We start from the raw sequence: 19027 nt of genomic DNA on the forward strand, positions 1-19027 counted from the left end.
ATGTTATTCTAATGGTTAATTTGAAACACTTTGGATACAAACTCGTTAAAGCACTTGAAATGCTACACAAACATGGAGGCTTTGATCTGACCTTTTTAGTGCTCTCAAGCATGAAGCATGAACCTGAATGGTTCAATCACTTGTAAATGTTGAATTGCATATGCAAGACATTGTTTATCTAAAATAATTTGGTGAGTATCCAAATCTTTCACATTACTCAGAAATTCTGTTCCTAGTTTTTTTTTTTTTTTGAAGTATCTGCCTAATGAAATGGTGTAGAATCATAGTGTTGGAAGGGCCCTTAATCATAAAGTTGGAAGGGTCATCAAATCCAGCCCCCTGCCTGAAGCAGGAAATTGTCTTAGAGCACCTTCAGCAGGTGTCTATCAAGCTTTTACTTGGAGATCTCCAATGAGGAGCAATTCACCATGTCCCTTGGTAATTTGTTGCACTGCCAAACTGTCATTACTAGTAAGAATTTCTTCTGAGATCCAATCAGAACCTCCTGTCTTGCAATTTGTACCCATATGGTAGGTTTTTTCCTCCTGTATAGGTCCATCCTTATTTTGGGACATGTGAATTTAACTAACTGCGGGTTCCGAATCTGTCTGTGTTGGAGGGCCAGACCTGATCTCCCAGACTTGACCAGAGGTGTTCTCCGGTTGCATCTGGGAGGTTTTCTGAGGCCCGCAGAGACCATGTGGCCCTCAGAAAGTCCTCTGGGGGTGCCGGAAAGACACAATTTTTATGAAAACCAGATCACCTACGTATACCGAGGTCCAACGGTAGTGTACTAATTCAGGCCTCTCTCTCTGGGAATGGAGAATATTTTCTAACTGTGAAGTTTGGTCTGCACATAGAGGATAATTAGGTAATAGAATCCTGAGGCACCAGATAGGCAACTCTAGATGTGAACATAAAGTAAAGGTTGGTTCCCTTCTGACCCTAAAGTTCTATTATGATGTGAATTGTTTTCTAACACTCCCGCAGTGTGCAATTTAAAAAAAAAAATGTTCAGCAACAAAATGACAGATCAAAAGGGCTCAAACTCTAGTTTTAAACTTCTGAATTTTGAGTAAACTGCCTGAGTGTTGGGTAACAAAGAACTTAGGGCTGAGAATAATGTTCATATCTGGAGTCACATAGACTGAGAATTGAAAAGGATGATTTAATCCAAGCATCTGATCTTTCATTTTTAATGGTCCCCCTATGTCAAAAACTCCCTGGAAGTAGAAAAATAGCAGAAGAGGCATTGGGCTGGGATAGAACCTTCCTCCCTCTGATGTTCTAGATCAGGGTTGAGCAAACATTTTGGCAGGAGAGCCACATCATCTCTCTGATACTCTCTGATCTGGGCTGGGGGAAAGAAAATTAATTTATATTTCAAATTTCATTAAATTTACATAAATGCATACATTAGGGACTGAACTTATATTAATGAATGAATTTTACTGAGCTAATTTTACTGAGCTAATAACAAATGAGAACTATAAGACAGCATGTAGAACCACATGTGAACTATGAACCGTTTGCCACATATCTCTTGCACAGTGAAAACATAGAAACCCAGCCAGAAAAACATGAATACATAAGTTGTTCAGAGGCAGTGTGTGTGTGTGTGTGGGGGGGGGGGAAGCTGAAAACACATGGAGACTATAAAAGGCTTTGTTCTAACTTGGCCTGAAGCTCATGCATGGCAGTTGTGACCAGCTTTTGCAGGCCAGCACGGGCTCCAATAGTCTCTGATGGGCTAGAGCAGGGTGTCAAACTCATTTCATACAGCGGGCCGAATAGCATTTAGGATGCTTGCTGAGCGCCGGAAGTGATGTCATTTGGCAAGAAATGATGTCATTAAATAGGTCATAACCAGAAATAAGCACTCTTTTCTCACTAGGAACATATTAGCTGCAAATGATAGAAGAGAAGATACACATATTTCAAGATACAGCAGAGCCCAATTATCATGCAAGCCACCCTTTCAGCAGTAACACCTCAGCACTGCTCAGCAGCTGAGAGCCACAGGGCCAGATAAGAAGTTTCTGCGGGCCGCATCCAGCCCCTGGGCCTTATGTTTGACACACCTAGGCTAGAGGCTAAGTGGAGACAGGGGGCTTCCTGAGAGCCAGATTGGGCCCAGGGCTGCAAAGGGCCCAGGAGCTGGGGTTTGCCCACCCCTGTTCTAGATGGAAGGTTTTAAAAAAATTGGAGAACATTAAACAGTGGCATCCCCCCCACCGGCAACTTCAGGTTGCCCCCCACCAGCGACTTCATTGTACTTTCTTGTATTATGCCAACAAAATTTCCACTTAATTTTGCTTCTTGTAAAGCACAGACCCAAATGGTCTCCTGTAGCAGCTCTCTTCCCCCCCCCCCGCCAAGAAAAAACATTGTAAAGTAATATGTCAAACAGAAACCTAGTCTGAGTCCTTTCCCCTGACATGGTGGCTCTCTCCTTCTCTCTTCCTCCTCCCCCTTGGATGAGATTCCAAATATGCAACCCCAGTTTGCAGCCTTATTTCTTGCAGAAGAGAGTTCTGTATGAACTGGCTCATTTTTATTGAAATGGGACTAAACAGGGGACACAGGATATAAAGCATTTTGTACTGTCAGTAGCATAGCAAACCAAGTGCAGGAGGCAAGCTGCCCTCTGTGGTGCTCTGCAGGTTTGCTGCGCTGCTCAAGTGCTTGGATCCTCTGCCCATCCCTTTGCCTGTTTGGCTCCAAATTGGAGCTATTCTGAATGCAGTGTCTGTGTGAGGTGCCCACGCGGGGAGGGGGGTGACACGATGATGTGGGCGTCATCATGTTGCCCCCACCGCAACTGATGGCTAGCCCAGCTATGGTGCATGGTTAAATATGAAGCAACTAACAAGCAGGCCTCTCGATATGTTCCTGATAGTTGAAATTGGTATGTGGTTAGTACTGATAAGCCAGTTCTGTGTCTGTCTGAGTAGCTCTGACATAGGGAATGAAACTAAGATACCTTCTGCAAGCAATTTATGACCAGCTCCTGTAATTGTGCCTAGAAAGTCAGCGTGGATCCAGAAAAGTGGTTTTCAGTGGTGCTTTGGGAATGCTGGGAATCCTTGAAACTATTTTGAGTTTTTCAGTGAGAAGATGAGCAACAGCTTATCATTCAGGTTAAGCTATTAAATATGCTGCAATGAAATTTGTGTGTTATAGAACTATGGAAGTGCCACAGAATTAAACAACACTGTCTTTTGCATAGTGCCTAGCTAATTTAGTTCTCTAAAAGTTTATCAAAAAGTGATGTGTGATGAAGGTTCTTTTTTTATACATTGCTCAAGCAAGTAATAATAACAATGCATTATAAATTGCTTAAGAAGTTAAGAGATATTTCAGTTTGATGATTCAGTTTTGTGGATAGTTAAACGAAAACGTTCAGCACGTGAAAATGGGAAACAATTTATTTTCTCTTCTTCATAAAGTCATATGCCTTTTCTGGAACTGTTTTAACCCACAAACCACTTGACCTAAGAGCCTTGCTTGGTTTATGCTGGATTTCTTTGGAGGCAAGAATGTAAGCATCTGTCGTGAAGCTTGGTGGGTAATTTTGGATTTACTCATCATTTGCTATGAGAATATCAGGCTCCAATCATTCACATAGCTTCTATAGATACTGCACAGTTTCCATTGGACTTGAGTAATTTCCAGACTTTGCTAATTAGTCATCTAAGCTTCAAAGGCCTATGGAACAAGAGGTATTAAGAGAGTCTTAAGGGCACACACAACCTACTTTAGATACTTGAACTCTTCTGTTGTATTGCTTTTAAAATCTAGCCTGCCAAGGTGACAGTAATCTTGTGACTGTACTAACATTTCCCCCTATAATGGTGCTTACATACTGGCACCTGTGGAGCCTTCTGGAGCTCTATACCTTTTGCAGCTTGTGGCAGTGCCCTGGCAGCAACCCAGCAGCGTGAGACAATGGCCTGACTTCCATGCCTCAGCAAAGCAACTTGTGCTGCTAGGCTACTGGTTTTGGCAGTGCAAGGCCTTTCAAGGATTGGGCCCTTAATTTTTCATTTAATGTAATTTTAAAAAAATCAAATTCTGAAATTTTGATTTTGAAATTTTGTTTCAAATTTCAGCAGTAACTGTTTAGAACTGAACCTTTGCATCATCATTCAACATCTTTCTTTTAGCTGTATCAACATCAATGTTCAGTGATAGTTTGGGCCAGTTGTGGGCTGCCACTGCATATCAGCTTTCAGTCACTGAATGTGTTGATTGCTGGACAAAAAATAGGTCAACTGTAGACTGCTGTTGCAAGTCACTGGTCATGATGCTTTCAAATGTAAGTTGCTGAAAAATAATTGGACGTCAAATGCTGATATGGATTGTCAACAATTCACTGAATATTTGTACATTTAGATAATATTAGAGAATATCCACAATAAATGCTTACAGACGATTTTGAGAGATTTTGGGATAGCAGACAGCCTGGGAAAAGTGATGCTGATATCATTGGATGTGCTGCTGTTTCGACTGGGTTTAAGTGTATGACACAAAGGGTGCAGTCCTAACTAACTTTCCAGCACTGACCTAGCCACAATGTAGCCCCAAGGTAAGGCAACAAACATACCCTTACCTTGAGGAGGTCTCCTTGACAGCCTCCCCACTGCAGAATGCAGTGCATGCCACGTTGGCACGGCTATGTCAACCAATATCCTAATTGGTTAGGATTGCATCCAAAGTGTCTTACACCCAATCCTATGTAACTCAGCATGCTGTGATGCAGCAGTGCCAATGCAGCCTCCATTGTATCCCATGGGGGAGTTTCAGCATGTAGAGCCCTCCTCAGGGTAAGGGAAAATTTGTTCCCTTGCCCCAGGGTATGCCCAAGCTGCCACTGTGGTTCATCTCAGACCTGTGTCAGCAATATTACTGGTGCAAGTCTGCATTAACCTGGGAAGGTAGATCAGGCCTGGGATCACGATTAGGATTTAGCAAGCACTGCTGCTGCCAAACCTCCTCCTTTCCTGGGCCCAATCTGCCCTCCTCCCTGCTACCATCACCTCTCCACTGAGCTTATTAGTGGCAGTGGGTAAATTGCTGGGCAGTTGTATTAACTCGGTGTCAATAAAAATCTCTTTTTTAAACAGGCATCTTTGCTTAGGACATGAGGCAAATCTGTCTTGCCACACTGTGTTTTTCATTTAATTGCCATTCAAGCAGTTAATTAGCATAGGTTTGTACTAGTCTGTAGGATTTTCAGTTAGAATTTCATAAGTCTTTGGGTTCCAGTCTTTCCCATTAGAACTAGTCCATGACTTTTCCTATTTTTATCTTCTGTAACAGCTTTATAGTTTCACACTAGTATGATATATTGATGTATTGTAACACAGGCTGTAGTGCCAAACCATCTTTTTGCACCAATACATCATTCCAGGTTTGATGAAAATGCTGGCACAGGGTTGTGATGTTGTGCTGCCCCAGCACTCATTGTTATCTAATCTAAATGCTTTCTTGCTGGTTGCTAGATCTGGCCTTCAGTGTGCAGCAGATAGTTCTACAAAGGTCATAATAAATCTTCACTATATCCTGGGAAAGGATAAAGTTGAGTTTGAGACAGAGCAGAAAAGAACAACAAAAATGATAGGGAGATGGATCATGCTCCTTATGAAGATGGGCTTAAATATTTGAAGCCCATTACACTGTAAGAAGAACCAGCTAATGGCCCAATTGGAACATGCTTTCTGGCAGTCACAGAAGAGCGAATAACCACACACTTCTAGACTGCTGCCAGAGAGTCTGCAGTGGTCCCATGCATGACAATGGGAAGACAGAGGGCTGTCAGTGGAGGCGAGTTGGTGGAGTAATGGAGTGGAATGATGGAGGATTGGGGGAATGTCAGAGGTGGGAAGGGGTGGCAACTGGGCCTGCTATCTCCTCCATTGCCAGCTGACATACACTGTTTTTCTCTTTGGAGTTGAACCAGCTGGCGCAGACCCAGAGAGGCCCATTGACAGTTGAGGGGCTTATGGAGGAGTAAGAAAAAATATTTTCCTTTTTCCTTCCAAGCTCCTTCCAATAGCATGTAGCACTGTGCATGTTTTGGTGTGGCTGCATGCTATGATGGGAGAAACCATAGGATTGGGCTGCAAAAGACATTGAGACATACAAAATTATGCAGGGGATGGACAGAGTGGATAGGGAGATGCTCTTTACACTCTCACAGAACACCAGAACCAGGAGACATCCACTAAAATTGAGTGTTGGGAGAGTTACAACAGACAAAAGAAAATATTTCTTTACTCAGCGTGTGGTTGGTCTGTGGAACTCCTTGCCACAGGATGCAGTGATGGCGACTGACCTGGATGCTTTTACAAGGGGATTGGACAAGTTTCTGGAGGAAAAATGCATTACGGGGTACAGGCCATGATGTGTATGCGTAACCTCCTGATTTTAGAAATGGGCTATGTCAGAATGCCAGATGCAAGGGAGGGCACCAGGATGCAGGTCTCTTGTTAGCTGGTGTGCTCCCTGGGGCATTTGGTGGGCCGCTGTGAGATACAGGAAGCTAGACTAGATGGGCCTATGGCCTGATCCAGTGGGGCTGTTCTTATGTTCTTATGCTAGAGGAGTCTAAAATCACTAGTTAATTACCTGCTAATAGGATAAGTAAGAAGAAAGGAAAAGGAAAGAGAGAGAGAGTGATTAACAGCCCATTCATGTCCTCCACTACTCTTTAGCAAGCAGCTATGCCATAGGAGTGTACTCTGTGGTGATGTTGGAGGATCAAAAGGCCAACCAGAGGTAAATAAAAAAATGTACTTACAAGGATCCTTGCCCCTGCTTTCCCCCATCCCATCTTGGAATGCACCTGAACTTCCCTCTCTCTGCCCCTGCCTGCCAGCTTACTGAAACCAGTGCAGCCTCTGGAAGTTGCTGGCACACATGCCACAGAACTGGCCGTTTGTGCTAGCAGCCTGGTAGTGTGCAACGGTGTCCCAGTCTCCTCACCACTGCAAAGGGCTTTGTGCTGCTGGAGCACAAATACTGATAGCATAAGGCCAAGATAGAATTGGCCCATAAAGTAATGTTATATTGATGCATGTGAATTGCTTCACATGCATTGATTAAAAAAAATTCTTATTGGGCAAATAATCTTGGTCTGTGAAAACAGCTTGGGCAGTTCATTCAGGATCATTTCTCAAGGGAATACTGTCTCATGTGTTTCCTGGATGAGCATGGAATTGTAAACTGCTTTGCTAAACCAACAGCACAATTTTATGCATGTCCCATTTATTTCAGTGGGGCTTGCCAGTGGTGGTCCTGGAAGAGGTCAGGAGGGCAAAAACCCCAGGCACCACCGCTGCCTCCACCTGCCACACTGCTGCTGCCACCTCTGCCTGCCCTACAGAGCCGTTCCATGGGCAGGCGAAGCCCCACACTGTATCCACAGGTGCTCTGAAAGACTTTTGAGGCCTCTGGAGCGCCCTTACTTTCGGTTTTGTCTGAAAACCGGAAGTAATGCTTAAAGGTTCTCTGGAGGCCTCAGAAGGCTTTTGGAGCACCTAGGAATGTCATGCGAGGCTCCGTAGGCTAGATAAGTATCCCCTGGGGGTTGGTGCGTTGTTGGGGGGGGTGGCGTGTTGTGGTCCTGTGCCCCAGGGCCACACAGGGGCAAGGTCCACAACTGGGGCTTGCTCCTCGGTAAGTGTGTAAAGGATTGCAGCCCAAGATGCATTTTGAGGTTCATTGCCTGAATAAGTTTTTATTAATTGAAAAGAACCAGGCAAATCACACATAACATTCTTTTTTAGTACACGTTTGATGCTTGTATTTTTCCCATCAGTACAGTAGGCATGTGCTTCTTGTCAAAGCCATGCAGTGTTTCAGACAAGGAAAGGTCAGAGGACAGGGGCTGTCCTCTAGGTGTGCAGGAAGAAAGAACATGGCCACACGCCAGGAGGTATGGCATCACTCAAGTTACTGTTGCAATAGCAGCACCTCTGATCTCAGCTGGCTGGTTTTAGCAGAGAAATTGAGAAGGTCAAAGGTATGAACTGGGGTTCTGGAAAGGATGTGCTTATCTTTCTGCAGTGCATCTGACTTGAGAATTTGTTAGGCTGTACTGCAAGCAAGTGGGATTCTCTTGGGACACTGTGCTGCGGATAAGTTAGGGTAATAGGAGGATCCTGTAGACCAGGATCCTTTCTGGGAGTTTGGGAACCAGGGTGGGTGCTTGTGGGGGAGGGGCAAAGGCAGCAATGCGATTGCCACGATTGTGTAGCTGCTGAGAGGGGAGGGGTTTTTAAAACTTATCTGGGGTTTGCTATATTTCTCCTGAGTGTCTGGGGAGACTGAGCCCTTCTGCAGGCCTCCCTATGCTTCAAAAGTACAGCAAAAAGCAAAAGCAAAAGCAAAAAAGCCACTTCTGGCTGACCGATTGCAGTGGGGGCAGTGGGTTCCAGCAGCAAGACCATTGAGCCACCGTCTTCAGTGGTGGCATTTGCAAAATAACCACCAGTGGCCATTTGACAACTAATGTTGTAAAATGTTTACAACTAATGTTGTAAAACCCTCTGTGAACTGGCTAGTTGTTACTGCCAGTTGCTAATTGCTGAAGATACTAATTGCTATAGGATATTGTACTGGGAACTAAAAATTAACTGAAATGAACTTAGCTCCATTTAGAATGTGCTAAGTATATTAACTTTCACAGTGAATGTTGTTGGCATATTTTACTCTCTCTCTCTCTCTTTCTCTTTGTGTGTGTGTGTGTGTGTGTGTGTGTGTGTGTGTGTGTGTGTGTGCGCGCATCTTCTGTTGACTCTAGGAACATTATGTTGTTGCTTTTTCACTTGGGTCCTTCACAGTTAAAACTCATATAAATAGAGAATTGATTCCTTATAGAAAGCAGGCTATATGCACAAACTAAATATTCATTTGTGTGTGCCTCAAAATAATTTTTTTTTTAAAAAGAGAAACTGTTATAAACCTGAGAGCAGCCATCATATTTCATGATCTATATAATCTATATAACTACTTTAGGCTAACATAGAAAGCATTAAGAAAATTGGCTTACATCAGGCTTGCTCAAACCCTGGCCCGGGGGTCACTTGCGGCCCTCAGGGACTCCCAATGCAGTCCACGGGGAGCCCCCAATTTCCAATGAGACTCTGGCCCTCCAGAGACTCGCTGGAGCTCATGCTTGCCCGACGCAAGTGCTCTCAGCATGAGGGTGTGTTCAACCTCTCGTATAAGCTGTGGGATAAGGGCTCCCTCCACTACTTGCTGTTTCACATTTGTGATGCAGCAGTGGCAGTGAAGGAAAGACCAGCCTTGCTTTGTGCAAGGCCTTTTATAGGCCTTGAGCTATTGCAAGACCTTCATTCATTCATAGAAGTTCCATCTCTAATATATTAATTTATGTAAATTTATTCAAATTTGAAATGTAAAAATTCTTTTTCCCTGGCCCCCCTACACAGTGTCAGAGAGATGATGTGGCCCTCCTGCCAATAAGTTTGGGCACCCCTGGCTTGCATCATTGAATGATCTTTCCCAGTACCATTTAGAAGCTTAATGGCAGGTTAGACAAGTGTATATGTCTTCTGGTTCTTTGATCTGCTCTTTTATCTTCCTTCCCCCTCCCCCCCAGAAGTTCACATTCCCTGTCTACTCTCCCCATCACTTCTTTCTTTGTGTTGTAGAAGAGTAACAAATGCAAGGATATGTCAGTAGAATAGGATGTTATGCATCTTTTTTGATGTGACTCCTAGAAAAAGTAAGCACTTTGGTGTTCTCTAGGAGCTTTATTTGATGCAAAGAGAATATAAATTGTGAGAGGAGTAAAAGAGCATTCAAGCCTGGACTTTACCACAATTTTCTTTATACCTTATAGAGAGACCTGTTCTCATTCTAGTTCAAGCATTTTAACTTCACCCCTGCATGTAGCAATGGAAGCAAAATGTTTGTGATGACTTGCTGCTTATAAGATATTGTGTTATGATTTAAGACAGGGGTGCCCAAACCCCGGCCCGGGGACCACTTGCAGCCCTCAGGGACTCACAACCTGGCCCACAGGGAGCACCCAGTCTCCAGTGAGCCTCTGGCCCTCCAGATACTTGCTCCAGCCCATGCTGGCCCAACGCAACTGCTCTCAGTGTGAGAGTGACTGTTCAACCTCTTGCATGAGCTGCAAGCCAAGGACTCCCTCCACTGGTTGCTGTTTCATGTGTGTGATGCAGCAGTGGCAGTGAAGGAAAGGCTGGCCTTGAGCTATTGCAAGGCCTTCATTCATTCATTTATGTTCCATCTCTAATATATTCCTTTATGCAAATTTATTCAAATTTAAAATGTAAATTAATTCTTTTTTCCCCGGCCCCTGACACAGTGACAGAGAGATGATGTGGCCCTCTTGCAAAAAGTTTGGACACCCCTGATTTAAGAAACTGATATAAAAGTGTCTGATGGTTAGTCAAGATAATGCAATGCTTGCACCCATAGTTTGAAAGTTAAAGTGCTTTTCAAATGGCTATATTTTGCCTTTGGATCTACCTTAGTGGTCTCTTAAAAAAAAAAATGGAAGGACAGATGGAAAAATCAGGTTCAGTCTGTAATTGGCTCTGTGAAGTATATCTAGTACAATTTCATGCCCTCTCCACATGACCCTCTTTAATTTTGCTCTTCCCAGCTCATCTTCTCTGTAGTTATTTATTTACCTCTTCATCCTTACAGCCACAGTAACTCTGCTTAAGTGAAAACTGATAGCAGTACTGACAGGAGGGGGTGGAAATAATCAAAGTGTTGCAGGACTTGGATCAGATGTGTTGCTTCATACAGATTAAGGCAAGTTTGAGCATTAGCGTAGTCTGTTCTAGCAAATTTGGAATTGTGTTGCATGCAGCCCCTTCTTCAGGCTTGTTAAATCCTTATAATTCTGTTTGGTATGTTTTGCCATAGTTTCCAAATTCAGATCAGAATAAACCAGGTGGTGGATCCTCCCCATAACAGAACCTTGAACTTACTTCCCAATGAAGTAAGTTAAATATTTGCAGTTTAAGGGTTTTCAAACTTTGTTCCAGTGAGACTCAGGCAGGGAAAAAAGCCAGTGTTTAAACTGCTAAGGGCCCAATCTTATCCAACTTCAGCTTCAATGCAGCTGTGCCAATGGGATATGCATGGCATCCTGTGGTGGTGGGGGCAGTCACGGGGGGAGTGTCTCCATTTGTTCCCTGACCGTTGGGCTACATTGCTGGATAGAGATGAAAAGGATAGACTGTTTAGCACTCACTGTTAATTTTCATTCTAAGTCTGGGAAGGGACAGGATAAATAAAAATAGAGGGAGCTATGGCCTGATCCCCACTTTAATTTTAGGTTTATGATAAAAGAAAGGATTAAAGCTTACAAGAGCTCAGGAAAAAATGTGTCAGGTCTTACAGCCCAATCCTATGCATGTCTACTCAGAAGTTAGTCCCATTAGTCAAGTCCCAGTAAGTCAATGGGGCTTACTCCCAGGAAAGTGTGGATAGGATTGGGCTGCAAGTTGCATTCTTAGGGCCCAATCCTATCCAACTTTCCAGGGCCGGTGCAGTTGCATCAAATGTTCCCTTAACTTCTGGAAACCTCCATAACTCCCCTCCCACTACAGGATGCAGCACAAACCCCACTGGCATGGCTACACCAGGGCTGGAAAGTTAATAGGATTTGGCCCCCAGGCTACATGCAGTTTGTGCACAGGCACAAAAATGACTTGGTTGGTGAGAAGGAGCTTATGATTGAGAAGGAGCTTATGAATGAGTGCTGGTTCCTCACACTTTGGGAAATAGTATAGGTTTTTTTTAAGTAGTTACATTTTAATTAATTTCTAGTTTTAGTACTACATATCATCAGTTTATCAAAAATTAAAGTGGGAATCCTGGGAATCATGTCACTGCCTTCTCCCCCCTCCCAGCAAAGACTTACCCAGAAGTTTTATTCCCAAGAAGTTTGAGAGCTCTTGAAGTAGGGCATTTTGGTTTTTACATTTGTGTAACTGAGCGCTAAATGCATGTGCAAGTAATGAGATTTATATTATGTTTCTTCATAGTACAAGATGTTGAGTGCTTTCAGAAACTGCGGCTACAATCCTATATACACTTTCTTGGAGTAAGCTCTAATAAACACAATGGGACTTACTTCTGGGTAGACATACTGAGGGATGCTCTGTCAGTGTTATAGTACTGCATGGGGCTGGTATGTCCTGATAAATCTTTGTTGACATGGAATATATCCATGCTATCATTTACCGTACCTAATACTTTACTGGGAATAAATTTGAACTGCGAAATTGTAGGTTTTCCAGTGTATTTTTATATGTGAAATTTTGCCATAGAATGTTGAGGATGCTTCTTAAATTGACCGTGGCATATCCTGTTTCTTGCAACAATGGTTTATGGTATCTGTTGATGTGGTGATATGTAGGTAATACTAAACACAGATATTTCTTGGTAGAGCTGTCATCTTGGAGAGCAGTATAGGTGTTGTATAGCATATTTAAAAGAAATAGAGGAAGCCATGATTTCCAAGGCAGTAGACATCTTGAAGAAAGAGGGTTTGGCAGCAGTTTTAAAAATTCAGAAGCAGTTATTCCGTTAGCAGTCTCTCATTTGCAACAATCATGTAACACCAGTTAGTTATACATTAATAACATTGTAACTGTTCTGTTAGGATATTTACTGAAAGAACACATTTTATCTGCCAATCCAAAGAGCATTTAATGTGATGATTCCACTGAACATTAGTGATTGCAAGACTGCTTCAGATTCATAAATCTGGAAAGGAGGCAGTGTTTTCACAGGCCAGATTCCAGTGACATACCAAGGTTGGCTGCAGTGCTGTCTGTACCTCATCACAGAGGCTTTTTGTGTCTTACTTGGTTAGTACTGCTCTTATGAGATACAATTTGCTAGTGCAAAGGAATATTGGCTAAGTTGTATCTGAATCGAGAGCTTCCCATCTTTTTTTCTAACTCAACTTTTTGGTTTCTTAGTCATATAAGAGTGCTAAAGTATGTTAATATTAAGTGGGTTTAAAAAGAAGAAGCTAAAAATGGCTTTTGTGAATGACCCAAAAAGCTTAAGCACTGTGTTTGTGACTTTGTGTCATATGGAAGCATAGGGCAAACATGATAAGGAATTGGGTAATCTGCCCTTTGATCCCTAGTACAGTGGTTCTCAAATGTTTTAGCACCAGGACCCACTTTTTAGAATGACAGTCTTTTGGGACCCACTGGAACTGATGTCATGGCAGGAATTGATGTCATCAAGCAGGAAAAAATTTTAACACCCCGCATGACAAAATCAAATCAAATTAAGATTAATTAAGAATTAACCAAATTAAAAGTTTACAGTAAGAGTGTTTAAAAATTTATTTAAAATAAAGAAGAACCTTCCTAACCCTCCCAAGCTGTTGATGGTCTGTTAAAAAAATTCCCCAAACATCCCAAAGGCTGCAACCCTATTCACACTTATGTGGGAGTAAGCCCCATTGACTGTCATTGTTAAAAGCATATACATAGTAGCCAGTTGAAAGTACAGATCTGTCACATTTCCCCAAATTCAGTCACATACAACAGTAGCATCAAGTCTAATAAATAAAATACACATTGAAATGAATGAAGACCCACCTGAAATTGGCTCACAACCCACCAAGTGGGTCCTCATGCACAGTTTGAGCAACTTTGCCTTACAACTTTTTGGTCCATGACTAGCAAGTACTGCAGGGCTACTTTGAGGATGAGATGGAAAGTCATGTGCTAGGTCTCTGTTACTACTGTTTGCAGTTAGCTTCTTGGAAGACCCGCATCCACAAGCACTTTTCTGTTCTTTTTATGTTCTGGATTGGCAACATGAAGGCAGGTGCTGTTGTTAACTGCATTTTTATTCCACCCTTTCCCAAGAAACTCAAGATTTTTTCCCCATGTTATCCCCACATCAACTCTGAACTAGGGAATCTGATTTGGCTCTGGGGTACCCAAACCTTGCTGGTTGCTACTGTAGATTTTGATAAAACTGGATGGAGTGGACTTTCCTGAAAAGGCATGGATGGAGAAGTATGAAAACATTTGCATGTATAAACATCTGACAAGAAAAGAAAGTATAGCACCACACTTTTTCATGCTTTCAGCAACCTGGTTGTGCAGGTCAAGGATGCTGAGAGTTTATTGTGATAGAGGGCATAAGTCCTAGAGGGAAAATTTGGTGTTTGTGAAAGATAATAGGGAGCATAGGGAGCTGATACTTATTTTGAGTTAACTAAAGCAGAAAAAAAGAGTATAATTTTGTGAATGCCCCTTCCAATAAATTTGGTTTATAAAATTTACAACAGCTCTTTTCTGTCTCCCAAGGGCCAAGAAATACCGCAGTTGTTTGCCTGTCTGAATAATAATCATTACCATCTTTGTCGCTGTTTTTTTTTTTCCTGGCAAAGAGTGTCTGGATGAATATAGTGCAAAGCAAACTGCTCAGATAAAGAAGCCATTTTCAGAAATAAGTGCTTGGGGAAGAAAGCCGTGGCGTGAACCTGAGGCTCAGTCAGAGCAGGCAGGCATTTGCTGATGCCGTTGCTTTAATTCGGAAGCGTCGGCGTGGAGCAGGGCATGTCTAAATCAGATTGCCTGCTTTAAAATTTGAGGTTACTGTGTCAGCATCGCTTGATCCTTTGAGTTTGGCTTGTGCATTGCCTGGGACTCTGACAGCCGGCAGTTCTTACCTCTCCCTGTACAAGCTGGCTTTTGCCTGGGGGGAGTGGGGAAGAAGGTGTTTTGGTTCAGTCTTCGCCTGCCTGGGATACACTGGCAGTGTCTCTGCTGACTGAAGGGAATCGTTCTCCAGTACCAAAAAAAGTGCTGCTTTCTGGGGAGGAGGCAGGACTTAAGGTTTAGAAGGAAGTGAATTGGATAGGTCAGCAGACTGTACCATTAGTGAACACCCCCTTTTCCTTTTATATTCATCTGTCAAGATACAGTAGGCGTGCTCTGTGCTTGCTGGGCTTGATGCAAAGCAGGGAAAAAGCAGTCTAAAAAATGATCTGCAGTTGGGAAGCTTGCTCTTTTCCTTCCTCTCTCTCTTCCTCCTTCTCCCCCAGCCTGGACGCCGCAGGCACTTGTGCCAGAGTTGGAAGCTGTTTTGGAAACTAACGTGGTTTAATCCACTAACTGCATGTTGGGTAAATTCAAAACCCACATGGTCGTCCTCTTGCAGTGGAATAAGTCGCATCTGATGGACATTTTCTCTGCTTATTGCATAGTAATGAACGTCTGACAGGCGCGACCTTTCATAAGACAGCCTACACTATTGGCTTTCTGCCCAGAATATTGCTGCAACCCTATCTGTGATTGGTTATCTTCCGATCATGCATTGCTTCAGAAGGGGAAAACGGCCCCCTTTTTAATAAATCTACGATGGCTGGCTGCAATATGCTAGACTGTGAGTATCTTGACACCGAAAGAGTATCATGCTGTGTAGTTGTAGACTGAAGGAGCACATGGCAACGTTAATATGCTGTGAGACATCAGTGCAATGCTGCTTGGTAAATTTTAACGTATCTGTTTTTTCTACAGGTTGGTACTAAGAAGTGCCTTTTCTGACGTCTCTGCTGCTTGGAACCGCTTCTAGAGCAGCCTCTGCTTTTTGCCTTGCTTGCTGCCAGCTAGACTGCGACGACAGCACATCCACCCTCCACCTCTAGTCCAGCCACCCCCCCTCATTTCTACTTCTAATCAAGAGAAAAGCTCTAAGCATCAGGCATTGCCCTAGGCTGCTTTAGTGATTCTTATAGAAATAAAAGTTTGCTGGAAAAGTGAGATTATCTTCTGCCAGAAAAAAATAAAAAAATTCAAAGAGAGGAGACAGAATAAATAATTTCTCAATTTGTTGCTCTAAACTGCTGCATTTGTCTGTGCCAATCTAATCAATACCAATTGCACCACACCAAAAAAAAAAATTACAAATTAAGCTGTGTGGAGATTACCTTTCAGACAACTTTTCCTGAGAGCAGCTTGGAAATTCTGTGTCGAAGGGGCTGCCACGTTTTGCTGCTTGCATTTTGGGCTCCAGTTTGGCACTCAGAATGGGTTACTGAGAGCACAAGGCTAGTTCCAGGCCATCCTTTTAAATGCTCATTTTACTGATGATTTTAGCACTTCTCTAAGTACCAAAATTGACAGTTTCATGCTGTGACTTTCTAGTGGGAAGCCTCTCCCTTGCTATTGTGACAACACAATTTTACATCTTCTTTTAACGTTGGGCTTGGGGATTGGGGAAGTATTTTGGAGGTGACATTTTTCATCGTTTCCAGTCTTATCAGTTTGGCCTTTTTTTTTTTTTTTTGTTTCATTGACAATTTTAACTACCTGTAAAATCTAAACATGGCTGTAAGTGTCACACCGATCCGGGACACAAAATGGCTAACACTGGAAGTGTGTCGAGAGTTCCAAAGAGGGACTTGCTCACGACCAGATACGGAATGTAAATTTGCACATCCATCGAAAAGCTGCCAAGTTGAAAATGGACGAGTAATCGCCTGCTTTGATTCGTTGAAAGTGAGTAAATATTATAATTCTTTTCAAGGTTGAGAAAAATGACTGAAACAATTGTAATCAGTGCAGCTATGTAGTATAGGTGATACTAATTTTTGCTCTTATTTAAGGGGGTTTGCTATTTTAATACCTGTTTTTTGAGGCCAGAGCATGATAGGTGCATATAGTATTTACAAAGGTTAAGCTGCATCTTATTACTGGAGTTCTTATTCTTTAGTCCTTATTTTAGAGTTCTGTTTCATCCGTAGTTAGAATTTCAAGAAGCACTATTTATGAAGAGAAGTCATGTCAGCTCGTAGAAGCCCAAAATGGGAGTCATGTGGCTCCTTAAAGACAAATTGATTCCAGCATGACCTCTCATAGACTAAAGCCTGCTTGTGAGATGCATCTAGTGGAGTAAGCTACAGCCTGCTTTGAAAACATCATGCCACAATAAACTTGTTAGTCTTTAGAAAATAAATGGATTCTTTTTTCTTTTTATTGAAGTACAGTAGTTGTGTTCTTGTTTTTAATGCAAATGAATCTCCACACTGAAGCCATCTCAGGGTGAGATAGTTGATACCATGACTGAATCTGGATGGTTACTATGTGCGATCACAAAGCAGGAACTTCTTGGTTTGAGAATCCTTCCTTAAACTTGTGTGTGTGTGTTTTTTAATCCGTTACCAGTTCTGTCAACAAAGGGATCACTCACATAAATATCAGCTTTGAAAACTAGGATCCTACGCTTCCTACAGATAACAAAATAGATTAGATAGATTACTATCCTATGTTTGATGATTCAGATGTTTAGCCATACAATCCTATGCATGTCTATTCACAAGTGATTGAGTTTAGTGCGACTTACTGCAAGATAAAAGTGTCTAGGATTGCAGCCTAAAGTTGTTGTTTACAAATATGTTTTTGCCTTCAAACATGAAATGGTCTTTTACCTCATTTTTCTGTGTCCCTTTTATCTCAAACTTTTTCATTCCAAGAACACAGACTAGATCTTAATTCAGTTTAGGCACATCAGTTTACAATCCAGTCAGATGACAAGCTTGCATTTAAAATTACATAGTTCCCTTTTCTTCAAATACTTAGAATTAACCAAGTTCCGGGTCTGGCTGAGAGTTAGGGTGACTTCATGTATTCCAAAAAGTGGTAGAAAAAACACACATGAATAATAATGTGCAAAGGAGGAAGGTCTGTAAAATGTGGGGCTGCCCTCAGTTAAACTGGAGAATGAGGGAGGAATTTCCTTGATTTCATTAAAATGAAATAACACTGCTTTAGCAGCCAAATATTGTAACTTGCCATTACCAGGAGATGGGGCAGGGCTTCAACTGTGGCTGGTTTCGGTCAGTTGACTACACCTGACTTGCTTATCAGCAGTCACAGTAAGAGTGAGGAGAGTACTTTTCCCTCCAGGTTTGCTTTGGCTAGTGAATTATTGTTGTAAGCTATGCCAGTTGGCTATGTTACATTCTCAGATTTGCTTGCTATAGGATAATGCTGAAAGATCATCACCCACGTACTGCCAGCGTTATCATCATCAAGTAGTATACCTGCTTGCTTCTTTTGGACTCTTCATGGTTGGCACACAGATTTTATAGCGCTTTGGTGCCTCGGAGCCCAGTCTGAGCTCTGCAGACTGGCCCTATGCTGGCACTGAATGTCGCAAACATGCCATAAGGCACACCCGCAACACCCAACACCATGTCAGCTCTGGTGCTAGTTCAGTGCCAGTTCTCATTGAGTCAGAGCCAGCATGCCGCCCAGAGCAAGGGATGTGCTCCGGGCGGTGGAGAGATTAGTTGGGGCAGAGGGTGAGGTGTTCCAGGGGGAAGGCGGGGTGGGGGGAGACCGAGGCGAGAGGGGGGCAGGGGTTCTGCCAGATCCACAAACCCGCGTTGGGCCTCCTGGCCCAACACGGGGCCTCTCAACTCCATGCTGGCAAAATAGCTGGTGCAGTCTTGAGTAGCCCCATTTGGGGACTTGGGCCTTTCCCAGGGGGAACAGAACAAATGTTCCCTTCCCCCGAAGAGACTCTGGCAACTGCCTGAAGCATATAGGATGTGACAGTAGCCATTTTGGCACTGCTGCTCCTCTGGGCACTGGGCATTTTAGGATTGGGCTGTCAGTTGCCTAAACCCAAAGTTTATCAGTTAATGTTGCTATTTGTCAGAGTTTGCCATATTTAAAACCTGGGCATGTTCTCCGCCATGCTGCTAGGTAATTTGATCCATTTCATTGGGGGTTGTGCACAAGCACACCAGCATCAATGAAGTGAACTAGTGGTGCAACAACAGTGTTGTAGACTTTTTGAAGGTGTCCAGAATTATTTCATTTAGCAGTGGCCAAAACCTAACTTGTCATATTTCACTATAATTTTATTTTTTTATCACACTGAAAGCATTTATCACATTGCCTATCTAAATGGAAAATAAAGCCCCTTGTACCTAGCTAGGACAGTTGGTAAAACCTGATGCTTGTTT

General features: G+C 42.7%; 1 protein-coding gene across 19 annotated transcripts in view; it reads left to right on the forward strand.

The window, feature by feature from the left end:
- Positions 1–19027, forward strand: part of MBNL1 (muscleblind like splicing regulator 1) — a 188473-nt gene that overhangs the window by 17269 nt on the left and 152177 nt on the right. For 16 of the 19 annotated variants that reach the window (XM_066618772.1, XM_066618779.1, XM_066618784.1 and 13 more), the window contains one exon: positions 15573–16553. The exons of 2 other annotated variants lie outside the window; for them this stretch is intronic. In XM_066618772.1, coding sequence (XP_066474869.1) covers positions 16380–16553 — 174 coding nt within the window. In that variant the 5' untranslated portion in view covers positions 15573–16379. Of the gene's footprint in view, positions 1–15242; positions 15439–15572; positions 16554–19027 lie in introns of those variants that run through there. One more of the 19 variants, XM_066618765.1, reaches the window with a different exon arrangement.

Source organism: Tiliqua scincoides, chromosome 3 (assembly GCF_035046505.1).
Source record: "Tiliqua scincoides isolate rTilSci1 chromosome 3, rTilSci1.hap2, whole genome shotgun sequence".
NCBI classification, from domain to species: domain Eukaryota; kingdom Metazoa; phylum Chordata; class Lepidosauria; order Squamata; family Scincidae; genus Tiliqua; species Tiliqua scincoides.